Below are 18,680 nucleotides of genomic sequence, written 5' to 3'. Positions count from 1 at the left end.
ATGACGTCAGCTGCGGGCCTTCCTTCGCGGCCTTTCCTCTGTTGACAGACATTTCCTCAAAACCCACTGTGCTTTTTATGTTGTGTTCTGTCAAATGCTTTTTCTGCCACTCTTGAGGGGATCGTATCGTATTCGTTTTGTCCTTTCTCTTTGTTTTTTTTTTTTTAAAGATTTTATTTATATACCCTTGAGAGACACAGAGAGACAGAGAGAGAGGCAGAGACACAGGCAGAGGGAGAAGCAGGTTCCATGCAGGGAGCCCGATGTGGGACTCGATCCTGGGACTCCAGGATCACGCCCTGGGCCGAAGGCAGGCACTGAAGCTCTGAGCCCCCCAGGCAGCCCCATGTCCTTTCTCTGGCTAATGGGATGGATCGCGCTGACTGATGCCCAGAGGGGCCGCGGGGGGCAGGTGGGCAACATGGATGAACAATAGGAAAAGCTACAAGCGTCTGGTTCTAAATAAAGAAATCCCAGAAATTTAGAAAGTACAGCCTGGCAACAGAGTCAGTACTGTCGGGACAACTTTGTATGGGGACAGTGACGTCGCTTCTTTGGGGGGAGCTGAATGAGGCACAAATTGTCAAGTCACTAGTTGTAGCCCTGAAACTACTGTCACGTTGTGTGTCAACTGTACTTCAATAAACCCCAAGGAAAAGGGATTTCTGGTAGGACTCCCGGTGGGTCTGTGAAAGGCATTTACACGCTCGTTACACACACGAAGGCACCTCTGCAGAGGGGATCAAGATGCTCACGTGTTTTCATGTTAATTTTTAGAAGATTTACTTGAGAGAGGGTGCAGTGGGGGGGGTGGAGGGAGAGGGGGAACCTGGAGCGGACTCCTCACCCACCAGAGCCCGAGCCCCACCCGAGGCTCCACTCCACAACCTCGAGATCCTGACCTGAGCCAAACTTAAGAGTCGACGTGGAACCGACGGAACCAGCCAGGAGCCCCTCAAACGTTCCTAACTGCAACCCCATGCTGTGAACCCTGGGGGGCGGGGGACATCTGTGACCCCCAGTCTGCCTTGAAGGGTCGGAGGCCTGCAGGGCCCGAGGATGGGAACTGAGGATGTGGGAGGGTGCCTGCATCCCCTTCCCGCCCGGCATGGGGACAGGACCCTCCCCTGGGACCCTCGGCCTTCAGGGTGAAGGGTAAGTGCTGATTGGACCCCGCCTGCCCACAGTGATGCTGCGGGACCCCACTCTGGGCGGAACTGTGGTGCCCCCGGGTTCCACCACTGCCTGGTGCGGGCCGCAGACCGCAAACCGCAGACCGTCGGAGGCACTGGTGCTCCGGATCTGGCTCGCAGCGCCCCGACTCTCCTGCTCTCCCCAGTAGCCCAGTACTCGTCTCTCCTCAGTACCCCCACCCTCCCACTCTCCCCAGTACCCCAACCCTCCCACTCTCCCCAGTACCCCAGTGCATAAAGAGGAGGCGCTCACACAGCGACAGGTCACAGGTGAGTGGCAGCTGATCCCTGCTCCCCGTGGGCCACAGTGGGGCCTGTGAGTCCGGGTGGGGGCACAGGCCTCCTGGGCTGGGGTCCACAACACCCTGACCCCCCATGCGATGACCGTGAGCAGCTCCTACAGCCCTTCCACAGCCCCACGGGGTGAGAGCGGCCACCCTGCTGCTCCCGTCCAGGGAAGGAGGCTGCAGTCGGAACTCAGGCAGCTCCCCCGGGACCCCCGCTCCCCTGTAAGCCCTGTGCTGTGCAGGCACCCAAGCCATGACCTTTCCAGCCTGTCCTAGACGCATGGACCCCGACAGGGGTGACTGACAGCCCCCCCCCATCCCGCCCTGTGACCGCTGGGTCCCCTGGCCCGTGAGCAGGCTTGCTCTTCACGCACTGGAACGTGGAGTCCCTCGTGCTCCCCCAGGCCCCCCTCAGGTTATTCACACATCGCTGCCCTCAGGGTGGGGAGTTTGGTGGCATTCTTGCTGGCATCAGGTTTTAATTTTGATGAAGTCCAGTCCGTCACTTTCTCCCCTTGGTCGTGTGCTTGTGGAATCTAAGAGAAACCTTCGATCCCCGCCCCCCCCCCCCAAGCCCGCAGGGACACTTGCTGGTCGGCCCACTCACCACCATCTCTGCGCTGGCCCCGGGCTGGGAGACGTCACCCCCGAGCATCAGGTGGGCAGTTCCCTGGAGCCCCTGGGTCCCCCACCCGTGTGCTCCTGATACCGGGGTGGGAACGCTCTGTGACCCCAGCATGACGGCGTGCCCTGGGACAGTGGCTGGGAAAGGTGGACTGTAGGTGGGCCAGGGACAGACAGGCAGCGAGGGCCCGTGTGTGATGCCTGATGTGTCCTCGGAAGGTTCTCACGCGCCGTCATTCTTGGATGTGTTTGGATTGCAGCACGATGCAGGAGGACCCGGAGACCCTGCTGGCCTTGCAAAGGGCCAATATCGTGGCCCAGTACCATCAGGTGAGGCCCAGAAGGGACCATAGACACTACACACCCACGACAGGGACCATACCTGCAAGAGCAGGTGAGGCTCAAGAGGGGATCAGAGCCAAGGATGAGCCAGGTCAGCCCAGACAAGGACCATAGTCACCAGGAACAAGTGAGACTCTGGGGATGGTCCCGGTGTCAGTAGCAACTAAGGGTCCATCCTGGATCCTAGTCATTGGTAGCTGAGGAGCCCAGTCACCAGGTACAGGTGAGGCCCGGGTAGGGACCAGAGTCACCAGGTCCAGATGAAGACCACAGCTACCAGGTCTAGGTGAGCCCAGGTGGGGACCAGAGTCACCAGGTTCAGGTGAGGCCAAGGTGGGGATCACAGTCGCAGATCCACATGAGGCTCAGGTGGAGACCAGAGTCACCTAGGTGAAGCCCAGTTGGGGACTAGAGTCACCAGGTCTGGGTGAGGCCCAATTGGGGACCAGAGTCACCAGGTCCGGGTGAGGGCCAGGTAGGGATCAGAGTCACCAGGTCAAGTGAGGCCCAGGTGGGGACCACAGTCACCAGGTCAGGTGAGGCCCAGGTAGGAACCAGTCACCAGATCCAGGTGAAGCCCAGTGGGGGACCACAGTCACTGGGTTCAGGTGAGGCCACGGTGGGGATCACAGTCACCAGTTCCAGGTGAGGTCCAGGTGGGGACCAGAGTCACCAGGTTCAGGTGAGGCCAAGGTGGGGACCAGAGTCGCAGATCCACATGAGGCCCAGGTGGGGACCAGAGTCACTAGGCCCAGGTGAGGCCCTGTTGGGGACCAGAGTCACCAGGCCTGGGTGAGGCCCAGTTGGGGACTAGAGTCACCAGGTCTGGGTGAGGCCCAGGTGGGGACCACAGTCACCAGGTCCGGGTGAGGCCCATGTGGGGACCACCGTCACCGGGTCCGGTTGAAGGCCAGGTAGGGATCAGAGTCAGCAGGTCAGGTGAGACCCAGGTAGGGATCAAAGACACCAGGTCCAGCTGAGGCCCAGGTGGGGACCACAGTCACTAGGTCCGGGTGAGGCCCAGGTAGGGATCAGAGTCACCAGGTCCGGGTGAAGCCCAGTGGGGGGACCATAGTCACCGGGTCCAGGTGAGGCCCAGGTGGGGATTGTCACTGATAGATAGAAGCAGGTGAGGCTGTCAGGCTGCGCTCACCGGGCAGACAGGCCCTTCCTCTGGTGCCCGGCCAATCTCAGAGGGTCGGCGCTCCCTCAGGATTCAGGGGAGGGAGGAGCCCTTCTGCTCCCTCCTGTCTGTCCCCATTTCCCTGCTCTGATCGGTCCCCACCACGGAGCCCCCTCTGTTGCAGGCGCACCAAGCAGGGTCTCCGCAGGACCTGTCACTGTGCAAGGTCACCGACCACCAAGGCTTTCTGCAGTGAGTCCCCTGGACACCCCTCATCCATCTCAGGGGGGGTGGAATTTGCAGGAACACCTCTCTGGAGGCTGACCCCCCCAGGTCGGGACCTCGTCCCCTGGAGCCCTCTGAGGGCCATGTCTGTGCTGGGCTGCAGCTGACACACCCCGGAGGATGACCCGGGACGTGGGCAGGAAGGGAGCTGGGCCCGGGGGAGGCCCCTGGACACTCAGAGGAGAGGCCCCCACACCTGCTTCGGGCAGGCCCAGGTGTCTGCCTCCTGCATTGGGGGGGGTGTCCAGTCCCGTCAGCAGGGGATCCTGCCTGTGAGGGGCTCTGGGGCCGGGGCGTGCTCTCCATAGGGGGACGGCCTGGTCTGGGATGAGTCCGCAGGGGTGCTCTCACCCACACCCCCCAGCTAGGGCCCCCACGGTCCCGAAGGCTTCTGTGGGGCTGCAGGTAGATGCCGGGGACCAGGCCAGGGCATGGGGGGGGGCGCAGAGGGAGGGCCCGACCAGACAGGAGGAGGGAAGAGGAGGAGGGGTCTGCCCTGGGCGGGAATGAGGGAGGGGACAGCCCAGTGGCCTAGGTCACAGGGGACGAGGCTGATGGGTCAACAGCCCCACGAGAACCTGACGGATGCTGGAGACCCCAGGTGGGGCCCCCTCAGCCCTGCTCACGGCCCAGTGGCTGCTGGGATGGCTCAGGGGTGGTCATGCTCAGGGGATCCGACAGGACAGGAGGTGAAATGGGCCAGGGTGGCAGAGGGGACAGCAGAGAGGGGAGTCAGGGGACAGCAGGGTGATGGCCAGGGGGCAGGGGGAGGCCGGCTGGATGCTGGGAAGTCAGGCCCTGGGGAGGCGGGGGGACCTCAGCGGGACAGTCATGGGGCACCTGGGCCACACTGACAGCTCTCGGGCTGGTCTATCGAGCAGCGGGGCAGGTCACCCCGTGGGTCACCCCCGCCCAGCCCACCACCAGTAAACACCCTTCTCAGACCCCCCCAAGATGCCGCCCCCACCCACCCTCAGGCCGCTGGCAGCCCCTGCCCTCCCTGGAGGAGCCCTGCCCTCCCCAGGCCCCTGGGTGCAGACGGGGGTGGGGTGTGTGGCTGTGGGACCGGGGCCTCAGGGCTCTGCGTCTCTTGCCTTCCAGGGACAAGGAGCTGCCCGGCCCCAGCCCCCGCGAGGCCAAGGTGAGAGCCCGTCCTGGGCCCCGGGCAGGACGTGGGGGGGGGCTGGGGCCAGCTGTCTGCACCCCATCCCCCAGGACATCCACGGGCGTCTCCCCAGTCCCCCGTCCCAGCGCTGCACGGGCTGCTGGGAACGCACCCCAGACCCGGAGCCGCGGTCCACGGGGGGCCCTGTGCCTTCCTGGCTCCTCCGGGTCCTGCGGGGGACTGGACGCGGCCCGAGCGCCCACCTCCCGCGGCTGGAGCCTCACCTGCGGCCCCGCTTGTCCTCTTCCAGAAACTCCACCAGGAGCCCCGACGCGCTGACAAATGGATAAAATGCTAAAGCGATGGGACCACTACCTCCCCAGCGAGAAGGTGGGGCGCTGGGTGCCCCCGAGGGCTCTCCGTCCTGACGGGGCTGGGGGGCCGCCCTCAGTGTCCTCCTGCCCCGTCCTCGGGGGAGCCCCCTGCCTGGGGAGAGTCTGCTGGGAGCCCGAGCCTCCCCAGGCCCCGGGACGGCGGTGGGGGAGCGTCAGGTTGGGGCCACGGTCCCTGCTCCTCGTGGGGGACGGGTCCCAGCTCCAGGGAGACCCAGCCTCTCTGCAGACACCCTGAAGCCGAAGCCGGAATCTTCTAGATGCCTCGCGCTCCCTGGGCTCCAAGGGGCCGCCCTGGGCCCCTCTCACCAGCACTGCCTTCCTCCCCGCAGCTGCAACACCGGGTCTACAAGGGGGTCCCGCTCCAGGTGCGGAGACAGGTGTGGCTGCGATTGCTGAACGTCGACCAGGTTAAGGCCAGGAATGCCGGGAAATACCAGGTGGGACCCGTCCACTCCCCTTGGACCCTCAGTCCCCTCCCTGCCCAGGGCTGACCCTCCATGTCCCCTCCCCACCCGGGCTGATCCTCCATGTCCCCTCCCTGTCCAGGGCTGACCCCCTGTCCCCTCCCCTCCAGGCTGAACCCCCATGTCCTCTTCCCACCTGGGCTGAACCCCCGTGTCCCCTCCCCACCCAGGCTGATCCCCCATGTCTCCTCCCCACCCGGGTTGATCCTCCATGTCCCCTCCCTGTCCAGGGCTGACCCTCAGTCCCCTCCCCGCCCACGACAGCTGGGCACAGGCCCTCACGCAGGCCCCGCGGGCACGGTGGGCACTCCCGCCATCCCTGGCCCCCCAGGGGAAGGGTGGAGCTTCCTGCAGGACACACTCCCATGGTGGCCCCAGGGCTCCCTGCCCAGGACGGCAGCTGCTGACAGGTCGGGGTCTGTGTCCCTGATGCCGGCTCCTCCTCCGGGGGTCTCCCCACAGGAAATGAAGGAGGTGGCCCTGGTCTCCTCCCGGGACATCATGCAGATGGACCTGGATGTCAACCTCACGTTCCGCAGTCACACCATGTTCTGGGACCACTACGGGGTCGGGTGAGGCTGCTGGGCCAGCGGGGTTCGGGGGCCCGGGAGAGGCCCGGGGGCTTCTGTGCAGGGGACACGGGATTTCCGAGGCCGGGGGGAGTGACGGCAGCAAACAACACACTGCCACGTGGTAGGGTGCTGGGGATGACCCCTGTGCCCCCACCCCCAGGATCTCGGGGATGGGGAGGCCCCAGGACGGGGTCTCCAGGGGTCACCATCTGAGCTGAGCCCCAAGGGGGTGAGGGGTGGCCCCGTGAAGAGCAGGGAGCCAGGGTGTGGGTGTGGGGGAGCAGTAAGGGGACCTGGGGGCCAGGGTGCATGGCCGTGGCTGGACCGGGACACATGGACCCGACGAGGGTCAGACAGGTCAGGGTGACACCCACCCTCGGTGCTTTATGTACTTCTGAATTCTGGGCATTTTATCTTAGACAATTTGCAGTTGGTGAGCACACATAGCATGACGACCCCCAGATGCCGCCCCGGTCCAGGCAGGCCCTGCGCTGAGCACACGGGGCCCCAGGGGCAGGGGCAGGGGTCACAACAAACCCCAGACTGGGGTTGCCTTTATCTGTAGACATCTCCGTGTGCACCTTAGAGAAGGGGGTGCCCTGTGTCCGCAGCCCCTCACCCCATCCCCTCAACCACCGCCCCCACGCCATCCCCCTACATCACCCCCCACACCATCCCGCACACCCCCAGACCCCCCACCCCTACACTATCGGTCCCGCCCCCCCCCACAAGGACGCGGTGCAGCTGCCCCCTGTGGGACATGCTCAGCCTCCCCGGCCACCTTGGCGTTCTCTTGACGGCCTGCTCCCGTCAGAAGCCCGGGTGTCCCGTAGAGTCCCCAGGGGCCGCGGGGAGGTGAGGAAGGCAAGGAGCCCCCGACAGGGGGGTGCAGGTGGGCGGAGCAGAGGGTGCAGCTCCCTCTGTGTGCAGTGGGCGGGGTGTGTGGGAGCCCGGGACCCCAGGGGTGACCTGCAGGGGCACCAGTGGCGGGGCTGGAGAGCCACCAGGCAAGGGTGGCTGGGCTTCCCGGGGGGCCGCTTGGACCGTCTCCCCACGAGAACTCGGTGCTCCTCCCTGCAGGGAACCTGCTGCCCCCCGGGGCTCCCGTGGCCCTCAGAGCGCGGCCGGGTCAGGCTGACCTGTGACCCCCGGCCCAGGGGGAGCCGGCCTCCAGCAGCCCGGGCCCGGCGGCCGCAGAGCCTGGGTGCAGACTCAGGCCGCGGTGCGGGGCGCATCGGGCGGCTTCTGGCAGCGCTGAGGGGGCCGCACCCTGTACCCCCCTGTGTTCAGATAGTGATCCCAGGGGTTCGCAGCCTGTATCGGGGTCACACCTGCACGACGTTCCCTGCTCTCCTCACGGCAGCTCAGACCTGGAGCCCTGAGATGCTCTGGGATGGGCGGGCCTGGGGTCCTCCCCACAGAGTCCAGCCCAGGGACACCTGGGAAGGCGTGCGGGTGCGCTCAGGGCCACGGATGCCCCAGCTGCGTGGGCTTGGGGCAGGGGCCACGTGGGGCTGGTGGTGTTCCCAGGACACAGGGCCAGGCCAGGCCAGGGTAGCGGAGGAGAGGCATCAGGGGCTGCGGGGACTGGGGCAGGGGGAGCACTGGCTCCCAGGGGGCGTGAGGGGGGGGCCGCTCCAGGGCTGGAGGGGGCGCTGGCGGTGCTGGGGGAGCCCGGAGCTGCACACCCCACGGTGGGAGCTGCTCGGAGGCGTCAGACACCCCAGGGTGCACTTAACCCCCGGCACACTGCACGTGTGAGGTCGCTGCCTGTCCCCGTGCGCAGACCTGACCCGAGATCGGCCCCAGCGGAGGGGCCCTGCGGGCCGCGGGGCCTGCGGGGCGGGTGTCGGCACCTCGGCGGCCTCGCTGGGCAGGGGCTGACTGAGCAGAGCCCCCCGCTGTCCCCCCTCCTAGGCAGTGAGCCCTGTTCCTCGTGCTGGCGGCCTAATCGGTGTACGACACCGTGAGTGTCCCTGCCCCCGCCTCCTGCCCCGCGGGCGGCCTTGTCCTGAGTGCTGGTGACCAGCGGGACTCACAGTCAGGGCCCCAGCTCCACGGCCCTGAGATACCGGGGAGGGTCTCTCTCCTCCGGGATGGGCAGGGGGTGGGGTGCAGACCTCCCAGGGGAGGCAGGGCCTGCGTGCCCGAGGGCCGGGGCTGCCCGGGGCCCCCGCGTGCACCGCGGCTGTCCTAGAGCTCGGGTCTGGACCCTGACAGACGGTACTACTGACGAGAACCCTGGCGGGGAAGGCTCCCACTCCCCTGAAGGGCACGAGGCTGAGGCGCCCAGGAGGCCGCCCCCTTCCACGGCGCATTCCAGAAGGGTCACCGAGGACCCCAGCTCACACGCTCCCTGACCCCGCGGGGTGTCCTGGCCCAGCTCCCCTCGTGGGACCTGCCAGGGGCCACAGTCAGGCCCCCCGACCTGCCCTCCAGGGGGTCTCCAGACCTGGCGGGTCCCCTGCAGCCTGGAACAGCTCACGGAGGCCCCTCCTGCTGGTCTGAGGACAGGGGCCCTGGCACGGCAGCCACAGGGCTCCATAGCGGGGCCTGGGGTGCTACCGCCTGAGCTGGTCCGGGTGGCCCTCACCTGCCCCCCCCGCCCTCTGGGAGCCCCCTCCGGGAGCCCGGGCTGTGAGGGAGCCAGGGGAGCCTGACGCCCTTGGGGAGGGCTCAGAGGGGGCCTCGGGGCGCCCGCCCTCCGTGGGGCTCTGGCTCTTGCAGGAGGTGGGCTACTGCCAGGGCATGAGCGAGATCGCGGCCATCCCATCCTCCTCATGTTCCTGCCCGAGGAGGACGCCTTCTGGGCGCTGGCCCAGCTGCTGGTGGACGACAGGCATGCCATGCACGGTAGGGTCCCCCCGGGCTGCCGGGCGGGAGGGGAGTCAGGAGGGCCTCCCTGCAGGCTGCTGCACCAGGGGACAGGCGGGGACCCCCCCAGCCCGCCCCCCCACGGGCAAGGGCCCCACCTCCCCGGTGGCCTCGGGGTCCCGGAGCCACGGCCACCCGCCCCACTGTCTGCAGGCCGGGCTCGCACTCCCGCTGCTCCCCCAGCCTCCTGCCCGGCTGCCTGCTTGCCCCCCAGGCCCCCCTGCCAACCCACGGCCACACGGGGACCAGGGGGCAGCGTCTCCCCCTCCCGGGGGCCCCCAGCCTCACTCCCAAGCCCCACAGAGGGCCGTGCACGCCCATCACCCTCCCCGTGGCCTGCACCCGCTGCCCCTCAGGGCTGGGGACCTGCCTGTCCCCGCGGCGGCCCCTGCAGGAGAGAGGGTGCTGGGTCAGCCGGGCCTGGTCCTCAGCCCCCAGCCCACGCCCCGCGGGGTCTCTGTGAGGACAAGGGTCCCTGGGCCCCGTGCCCCTGGCCTGGGAGGCAGCCCTGCCCTCTGAGAAGAGCAGGTCCAGTCAGGGCTCCGAGGGCAGTGGGCACACGGGGGTCAGGGCGTGGGGGGAGGCCCCTGCCCCGACACCCCCCACCCCGCCTGGTGCAGGAGGAGGCCCTGACTGTGGGGGCCTGGGGCCTTCTCAGGCTTCTTCGTCCCGGGCTTCCCGAAGCTCCTCAGGTTCCAGGCTCATCACGAGCGCGTCCTCCAAAGAGCTCTCCCCGACCTGAGGAAGCACATGGCGAGTGGGAGCTCCTGAGGCTCCGTCCCTGGGGCCCGGGGCAGGGGGTTGGGGGGCACGGCCCTCCGAGCTGCCCAGAGTTGGGGTCATGTTCCTCCCCCTGGGGCCCGGGGGCGCCCTCGGGGCTGGGCTGGGCTGTAGGGAGCGCATCCACCTGGCTCCAGGGGCCACGGCGTGGGGCCTGAGCACCTCCTGCCCTCCCGCCAGGACGAGGAGCAGATGTCCACCGGCATCTATACCCCAAAGTGGTTCCTGCAGTGCTTCCTCGGCCGGGTGAGGCCCCCCCCGGGACCCCCGCTCCCGGACCTGCCCCCTGCCCCCGGGGAGGGCCCAGCTCAGCCCCACCCTCCAGACGAGCCAGGCCTGACCCTGGGGCCCTGAGGCTGAGGCTCGCAGCTCAGCCCGTCCTGGAGAAGCCCAGAGGGTCCCTGGAGGAGGTTCCGGGGGGCGGGCCGTCTCTGCCTCAGCTCCCCCGGGGGAGGCTGGGTCAGCCCGGGGTGTGGACGGGCCTTCGGCCCATCGGGCGGCCAGCCTGGGGTCCTCTCGAGGCGTGGTGTCAAGTGGGGGCAGAGTCTGGGCCCCCAGGGGTGCGGGAGGTGCTGGCCGGGGTCAGAACCCGGAGCGGCCGGGAGCCCTGATCTCCCTGGGAGGAGGGTACGCACGGGGGAGCTGTGGGGCCTCGTCGGAGGCAGCCGGGGGGCAGATGGCAGGCCTAGCCTAGCCCCAGTCGAGCCCCCCAGGGGCCCTGCTCAGGCCGCTCCTCCCACCCCGCTGTCCCCTAGACCCCCTTCTCGCTCACCCTGAAGCTGTGGGATGCCTACGTCCTCGATGGGGAGAGGGTGCTCACGGCCATGGCCTACACCATCCTCAAGGTGCACAGGAGTAAGTGAGCCCCTGGGAGCCCAGGTGTGCCGGGGGGGGGGGGCAGGGGCGGTGACCCTGTGTTCTGAGCAGCACCCAGACCTGGGGCGGGGGGACGGCGGGGCAGGCGGGTGCAGTGGGGCTCCCTGAGAGGAGCAGTGGGCAGGGGCCTCCCCGGCCAGTGCACTGCCCACGGCGCTCCTGGGCACAGCGGGACCCCAGCCGCTGGCCTGGGGGCACCGGGGGCCCCAGGGCGGGGCCCTCTGGGTCTGACTCTCGCCCACCGCCCAGAGCGCCTCCTGAAGCTGCCCCTGGAAGGGCTCCGGGAGTTCCTCCAGGACTCTCTGGCCCAGCCCTGGGCCCTGAAAGACGAGGCGGTGCTCAGACACCTTTGGGCCTCCATGACCCAGCTCCGGAGGATGCGGTGTGACCTGCCCCCCCCCAGGTGGGCTCAGGGCCCCGGCCCCTCCCGACTCGGCCTGCTGGGGCCGCCCACAGGGGACAGAGCCCCCGGGGCCCCCATCCTCATCTCTGGGGCTCTCCTCTTCTGCTCCAGCCTCGGGGACCGCAGGCCAGGGCTGGGCAGGCGAGCACCCACTGCAGGGCCCGGGCACCAGTGTGGGGAGCTGAGCACAGGGTCAGGCTGGGGGGGCCACGCGGGAGCTGTGAGGACCCCCGGAGCTCCCAGCGGGGTACACACAGCCTGCTGGAGACGCTGACCCTGTCGGCCTCTTTCCAGCGGGACCTGAGGAGTTCCCCACGAGGGCCCTGGGCCTGGAGCGAGTGTCCCCGGCGCCCGGGCCTCTCCTCCCTTCTCCGGCCTCTGAGCCACCACCTAGGGTGGAGGAGCCGGCCTCCCCGGGCCCAGCCACCCAGCCTGAGCCGCCCGGACCCCCTCCCGGCCAGGCCATCGTCCAACTTCCCCCCAGCGCTGGAGCTCCCTCCCCACCCTCCCAGTGCAACAAGATGGTGCAGGCAGGCGGCCCCCGGACATGGTGGTCTTCAAGACAAAAAACGGGGTCCCCTTCCATTCGGCACCTGCCTGGGCCACCCCAGAGGCCCCGCGACGGACCAGGCCCTGGAGCACCCCTGGGACTCCCATCACGGGGTCCCCCCAGCCCCCTGGGGACGACACTGTCGGGCCCAGGACACCCTTCCTGCCCCGCGGCCACTGCGGCTCGTGCCCCTCGCTGGGCAGTGACGGGCACAGCCAGGGCAGAGCCAGGGCGGCGCTGAGCCCGCTGCCCCGAGGCCCCGCACAGGCCCGGGACCCTCTGCCCTCCGCGTCCACGGGGCAGCTCGATGCTCGCGGGCCTCGGGGGCAGAGCGTGGCGGTGAGGGTGGGGGCCCGGAGGCTCTGGCCCGCCGTCACCATGCCCTGCCTCGTCTCGCTGTCCCTCCCGGAGGGCGGCACCCCCCGCACAGGACATCAGCCCCTGACCCAGAGGGACCTGGGCTGGCCTGGCCCCGGGCTCTGTGGGGGCAGGGGCGACACGAGCCCCCCCCCTGAGGCCCAGCACTAATGGGATCCAGCGCCCGGGGGCCCTGGCCAGGCCTGCGTTCTGGCCCCGGGCTGAGCAAGCCCTCTCACAGCCGGATGTGGCCTCCTGGGCCCTGGGCGTGCCCCACAGATCCAGGTCGCTGACCTAGGGCAGCCCTGGGGATCCCGGGACACCCCAGGGCAGGGCAGCAGGGGCAGGCCCGTGGGCCCCACCCGCACCCACACAAGGAGGCAGGCTCCTCCACGTGCTGGGGCTCCAGCAGTCAGTCACCCGGCCCCAGGGGGCCCGAGGCCAAAGGAGACCATCGGCCGCAGGTCCACATCAGCCCTGCTGTCCCCAGAACCGCCTCTCAACGCCCCAACCTGAGGACACGTGCCCCTACCCAGAGTCGAGTCCGCACAGGCTCCCAGGTGGGGGACTCCAGCACCCGTACCCCTGTGGGATTCCCACTTTCCTCTAAGGACAGGAAGGTCTCCCAGGGGAAGGCGCGCACCCTCGTCTCTGAGCCCCTGTTTGCTGTTGCAAGTTCAATAAAGTGTTGTTTGAAAATGCACGGCTGGCTTGTTCCTGCGTCTCCCGGAGCTCTGTGCACAGGGTGCGGAGACACCCCCAGAGGGGAGGAGGGGGCACCACCCAGGCCCCGACCAGTCCCTGCAGGGGCGCCTCCAGGCACACATAGCTGACGTCCCCACGTGCCTTCTAGGGGCGGCCAGACGCCAGGGTCAGGACCCCACAGACTCTACTGCGACTCAGCCTGTGCCCGCGGCCAGGATGGGCCTGGGACAGAGTGACAGCCGGGGAGCCTCAGGTCACCAGGGTCTGTGCTAAGTGCCCTGGGAGGTCTGTGCCCCCTCTGTCCAGGGGGCCTGGGCTGCCCGGGCTCCAGGGCGCTTCCTCCCCTCCCCGCTCCGGGCCTGTGCGCCTGGGGCACAGAGGGCCTGCGGGGCGGTCAGCGTGGCTCTGGAGGGGACGTCAGGACAGCAGCATATCATCCTCAAGAGGGAAACACCAAGAACTTTTCCTCTGCAGGCATGACCAAGACAGGGATGTCCGCCCTCATCACTCTCATTCAACACAGCTCGGAAGTCCTAGCCACAGCCATCAGACAACAAAAAGAAATAAAAGGCATCCAAATCAGCTAGGAAGATGTCAAGGTTTCACTATTTGATGATGAATGATTTTCTGTATAGAAAACCCAAAAATCTCCATCACAAAACTGCTAAAACTGATAAATACAGTAAAATCACAGGACACAAAATGAACTTGCAGAAATCTGTTGCATTTCTATGCAACAATAATGAGGCGGCAGGAAGAGAAATTGAGGACTCAGTCCCATGTATACTAGCACCAAAAACACTAAGATTGGTAGAATTAAGCCTAACTAAAGAGGTGAGTGCCCTGAAACACTGATGAAAGAAATTGAAGATGACACAAACAGAATAAGCATTTCATGCTCAAGGATTTGAAGAACAAATATTGTTAATAAGGCTATACTACTCAAAGCAATCTACACATTTAATGCGATTCCCATCAACATAGTAATAGCATTTTTCACAGGGCTGGAACAAATGATCCTAAAATTTGTATAGAACCATGAAAGATTGAAAATAGAGTGTTTTTCTGATTTTTATATTAGAAATTGTTATGTCACCTGTTCAGCCCTTTAAGGTTATTGTGTCAGACCTATAAAATAGGATTTCCCCCTCATTTTATTTTCTTTGATAAAGCCATGATACACGAATCCTGTTTTTGCGATTTAGTTTTGACTTAAAGCTATATCATAGACATCTTCATTTATATTTATTTTTTCTTTTTTTAAAATTTTTATTTATTTATGAGTCAGAGAGAGAGAGAGAGAGAGAGAGAGAGAGGCAGAGACCAGGCAGAGGGAGAAGCAGGCTCCATGCACCAGGAGCCCGACGTGGGATTCGATCCCGGGTCTCCAGGATCACGCCCTGGGCCAAAGGCAGGTGCCAAACCGCTGCGCCATCCAGGGATCCAGACATCTTCATTTTTATTTTTTTATTTTATTTTATTTTTTTTGACATCTTCATTTTTAATGTCTACATGGCTCTCATCCTTTTTAATGTCGTATTCCATTGTGTAAACAAACTATATTTAATTTTGTGTTGTGGACTGTTTGTTTCCTGCTGTTTTATATTAAGACAATTCTTCAATTAATATTCCTGAAAATGTGTATAGATAGGATTTGATCTATGCAGCATGCAAGAATTTTTGTTACTGTTTCCTGACAATAGAAGAACCCTCATGGTGAGATACGTAAATATCCCTTCTCTTATTATTTCTAAGGCAATACTTAACATGTCCCAGAGATTCTCACATCTAGTATGTTACTTAATCCTCACAAAAATTATACATAGCTAAATACTATTCTTATTTTTAAAATTTTTATGTTTCTAATTATGAAACAGCATACATTTGCTGAAAAATTACACAATGTAGAAATCCATAAAGAAAATGAACACCACCTATAATTTAACTGCTCAGAGAAAACCTGACCGTATTTCAATGAATGTCCTTCACATCTTTCTGTATAGTTATTTTATAGTTGAAACTCAGCTTTATGCACCTGTGTCCTGCTTTTTAAAATTATAGGAACATTTCCTATTACTCTTGACAGCCATCTCTTTTCAATGCTGCGCAATATTCCGTTGTGTTTCTGTGCCATATGTTACTGATCTTTCAGTTGGCTTCCATTATTTCCTACTACAGCTTATTTGCTGTGAAGGATATTTTTAGGGTATAGATATTTTTCTGTGTTTTATATTACTTACTTAGGGAAAAGCCCTAGAAATGAAACTGGGAGATCAAAGCTCTTGATATATTGCCATACTGAAGGTTTCATTAGTCGCTCATTGAATTGTTCCTACCAAGCCTTCAGACGGCCAACCGGGAAGGAGTAGGTCTTCAACTATGGTTTTAGCACTCCTATATCCTTCTAGATTCATGATGTCAACATCAGTCATTTGGAATATACTTTTTCTGGGACGCCTGAGTGGCTCAGCAGTTGAGCGCCTGCCTTTTTAAAGGCCTGATCCTGGGGTCCCGGGATCCAGTCCCACATCGGGCTCCCTGCAGGCAGCCTGCTTCTCCCTCTGCCTGCGTCTCTGCCTCTCTTTCTGTGTCTCTCATAAATAAATACAATCTTTTTAAAAAGAAAAGAATATATTTTTCTTCTTGTATCATTGGAAAAATATTCCTGAATATAGGAATACATGAATAAATAGAACATATTATAATAAGAGCTTTGATATAATATACTTTAAAAACTTGTCCCTCAGTTTCACTATTCACTTCACAGTCCATAGTGGGGGGGAGCCATATTCTTTGTATTACCTATATCCTTAATTAAGATTGATGTGTTGTACACAACTTCTTCAGATAAGTAAAACATATTACCATTCTAAGCATTGATGATTGACGAACCATCTTGTATTGCTGGTGACTTCTCTACTCAGAGCAATGACCTGTAGTTTTGAATTTAGGTCTTTAGCTCAGTGACTTAATATTTAAGACTTTACTATGGAGGCTGGTTCTGATATTTTATGAAAATCTAAATAAATTACATTTTGATCCTTTAATTATACCACTTGTCTGCTAAATCCAGTGGCAATGTAAATGGTCAGATCTAAAAAAAAAATAAATCCAAGAATATATTTTAAAAATCACACTTATTATACATTCCTTTTATCCTTTATATATCTTAAAAAACTTCAGTATTATAAAGATATTTGGTACCAGTGTAGGAAATACGTTTTGTAATAAGTTTTCTTAGTGTCTATTTATATAAGAGACACAAGATCTGAGGTCAAATCTTCAAAATTGTTTTCCATTTTTCCTTACACATTGTAATTCTACGCAGATTAAATGTTCAGTAAATGTCATAAACAATTACTGAACACCTGCAAGCTTCAGCCTAAGTATTGTGTCCATTAAAAAGAGACTAAAAGATTCTTTAGGAAGATGAGTCATTACAAAATACATTTTACAAAATAATAAGGCTGTAAGTATAAAGTATATGATAGTTTTTATTTTTTTATTTTTTAAATTTTTTTTTAAATTTTATTTATGATAGTCACATAGAGAGAGAGAGAGAGAGAGGCAGAGACATAGGCAGAGGGAGAAGCAGGCTCCATGCACCGGGAGCCTGACGTGGGATTCGATCCCGGGTCTCTAGGATCGCGCCCTGGGCCAAAGGCAGGCGCCAAACTGCTGCGCCACCCAGGGATCCCTAGTTTTTAAAATTAATAGTAAAAGCAATGAATCCACGTGGCAGAAATTACCATAGAACAAGTTTTTTAAAGTTTTGTGGACAGGTAGTGGTGAAAAGTTGATATATGATGAATTCTTAGTTCTTGATCTTAAACATCACAATCAAATTTTAGCTAGGTAAGAAGAAAGTGATTTTAAGAATCGGCTGTAACTCACAGAATTGAGGGAAAGGCGAAAAACCAAGATCAAAGAATGATGGAAACCAAGGAAAGCTTGGTAGCAGAGATTATAGCTAAAATAAGCTTCAAAACAGCTTGGTTAGAGTTCTGTTACTGGCCCAACCATTGCTGAACACCGCTGGAAACCACTGCCACTGCCGGGGGGGGGGGGGGGCACCTGCGTGGCTCAGTGGCTGTGCATCTGCCCTGGGTTCAGGTCGTGATCCCGGGGTCCTGGGATCGAGTCCTACACTGGGCTCCACACAGGGAGCCTGCTTCTCCCTCTGCCTAAGTCTCTGTCTGTGTCTCTCATGAATAAATAAAATCTTTAAAAAAAAAAAACAAAACAAAAAGAAAGAAACCACTGCCACATAGTGGTATAACTATGAATGAATTCTAAGCTTTCTGTTATTGTGTCATTCACTCATTCACTCACAACTCAAATCTTGGGCAGGAGCACACAAGTGGTGGCAGCAACATTACATACTAGCAATCAGTCTGAGAGAAAGAAAATAACTAACCTCTTAGCCTTCTTTAATGTAATGTGGAGCCTTGCCTCCCACAAACAGGTAACAAGGAATTCTCCCAAAATAAAAATGGGTTGTGGGTTTCAGCAGTCAAGAAATGACAAAATACCCACTAGTATCCACTCCTTTGCCTGACCAATATACGCATACCCATAATTTCCCATGATTATACTTCATAATTTCATAAAATTATCCCACCTAACATAGTAAAACTACTTCTCAATCAACTGAGAATGCACCCTTCCTCACAGGAAGACAATCAGGTCTCATAGGTTACTATAATCATTTCCATATCTAGGATCTCAGGAATGTCCCTTCCTTCTTAGTTCTATGGTAATCCCATTCACAATATTCTGCAATCTATGCACTACACTGTGGTTAGTCAATGTAAAAAAGTCCTATATATGATGGAAGAAACAGAAAAAAGTAAAGCTAAATTTGGTTAAGATACACATCATGAGATCAAGCCTTGTGTTCAGGTTCTGCACTAGATGTGGAGCCTGCTTAAATTTTTCTCTCCCTCTTCTTCTCCCCTCCCCATTCACACTCTTCTCTAAAACACACACAAACTGTTCAGTGTAATTTGCAGAACATCAATGAGAATGTGATAAAACTAAAAAAAAAATGAACATAATCTGACGGCCTTGGCCTTGGATGTAGTAAATGACAGCTGCATTGTTAGGCTTGAGTACATTTGGAAATCTAAGTATAAAAGGAAGAGTATGTGTGTGGAAACTGAACAGCCAAGAGTGACTGCAGTGAACATTTGTCTTTGTCACTACCTGTTCACCCATCTCAAAAGAATTCCAGATGCTATCCTCCATTACAGAAGCCAAGAGTAGGCACCTAACCCAATCTTGGCCAGTTGAGTACTCTTAAGGACTCGGAACCCTTAGCTGATCTTGCAAGGAACAAGAACAAATGACAGGAATGACTCATTATACCATCCTGACCAGGCTGTCCCCACTCTCAAATCTCTTGGCTTCCTCCTTGAGTGCAATTCTCTAGTACTTCCTGGTTCCTGCCCACAGTTCTGAGAGATACTGGACATCCTTTCATTAAATTATCTTTTCCTGGGACGCCTGGGTGGCTCAGTAGAGCATCTGCCTTTGGCTCAGGGCATGATCCTGGGTCCTGGGAAGGAGTCCTGCATCAGGCTCCCCACGGGGAGCCTACTTCTCCCTCTGGCTATGTCTCTGCCTCTGTGTCTCTCATGAATAAATAAAATCTTAAAAAAAAAAATTCTCTTTTTCTTAAGTTAGCCAGATGGTTTCTGTTGCTTGCAATATAGGACCTTTATTCAATTAAAAAAAAAAAAAAAA

General features: G+C 59.7%; 1 protein-coding gene across 1 annotated transcript; it reads left to right on the top strand.

Annotated features, from left to right (window-relative positions):
- The first annotated feature begins 9,887 nt into the window (after positions 1 to 9,887).
- On the top strand, positions 9,888 to 11,597 carry LOC119864371 (USP6 N-terminal-like protein). The gene is made up of 5 exons (XM_038564540.1): positions 9,888 to 10,017; positions 10,225 to 10,290; positions 10,800 to 10,899; positions 11,170 to 11,323; positions 11,435 to 11,597. The coding sequence occupies exons 1-5, from the start codon at positions 10,015 to 10,017 to the stop codon at positions 11,595 to 11,597; spliced, it is 486 nt and encodes a 161-aa protein (XP_038420468.1). The 5' UTR covers positions 9,888 to 10,014.
- The last annotated feature ends 7,083 nt before the right edge of the window (positions 11,598 to 18,680 follow it).

This window comes from Canis lupus, chromosome 19 (assembly GCF_011100685.1).
Source record: "Canis lupus familiaris isolate Mischka breed German Shepherd chromosome 19, alternate assembly UU_Cfam_GSD_1.0, whole genome shotgun sequence".
Lineage (NCBI taxonomy): Eukaryota > Metazoa > Chordata > Mammalia > Carnivora > Canidae > Canis > Canis lupus.
The sequence above is the reverse complement of the archived record's forward strand: the minus strand, read 5'-3'. Positions and strand labels throughout refer to the sequence as shown.

What these genes read in the sequence shown, in the direction of transcription:
- LOC119864371 (XM_038564540.1), top strand. An exon ending in TGCAGTGCTTCCTCGGCCGG is followed by an intron (nt 10,291 to 10,799) that starts GTGAGGCCCCCC and finishes GCTGTCCCCTAG; the next exon opens with ACCCCCTTCTCGCTCACCCT. An exon ending in CATCCTCAAGGTGCACAGGA is followed by an intron (nt 10,900 to 11,169) that starts GTAAGTGAGCCC and finishes CCCACCGCCCAG; the next exon opens with AGCGCCTCCTGAAGCTGCCC.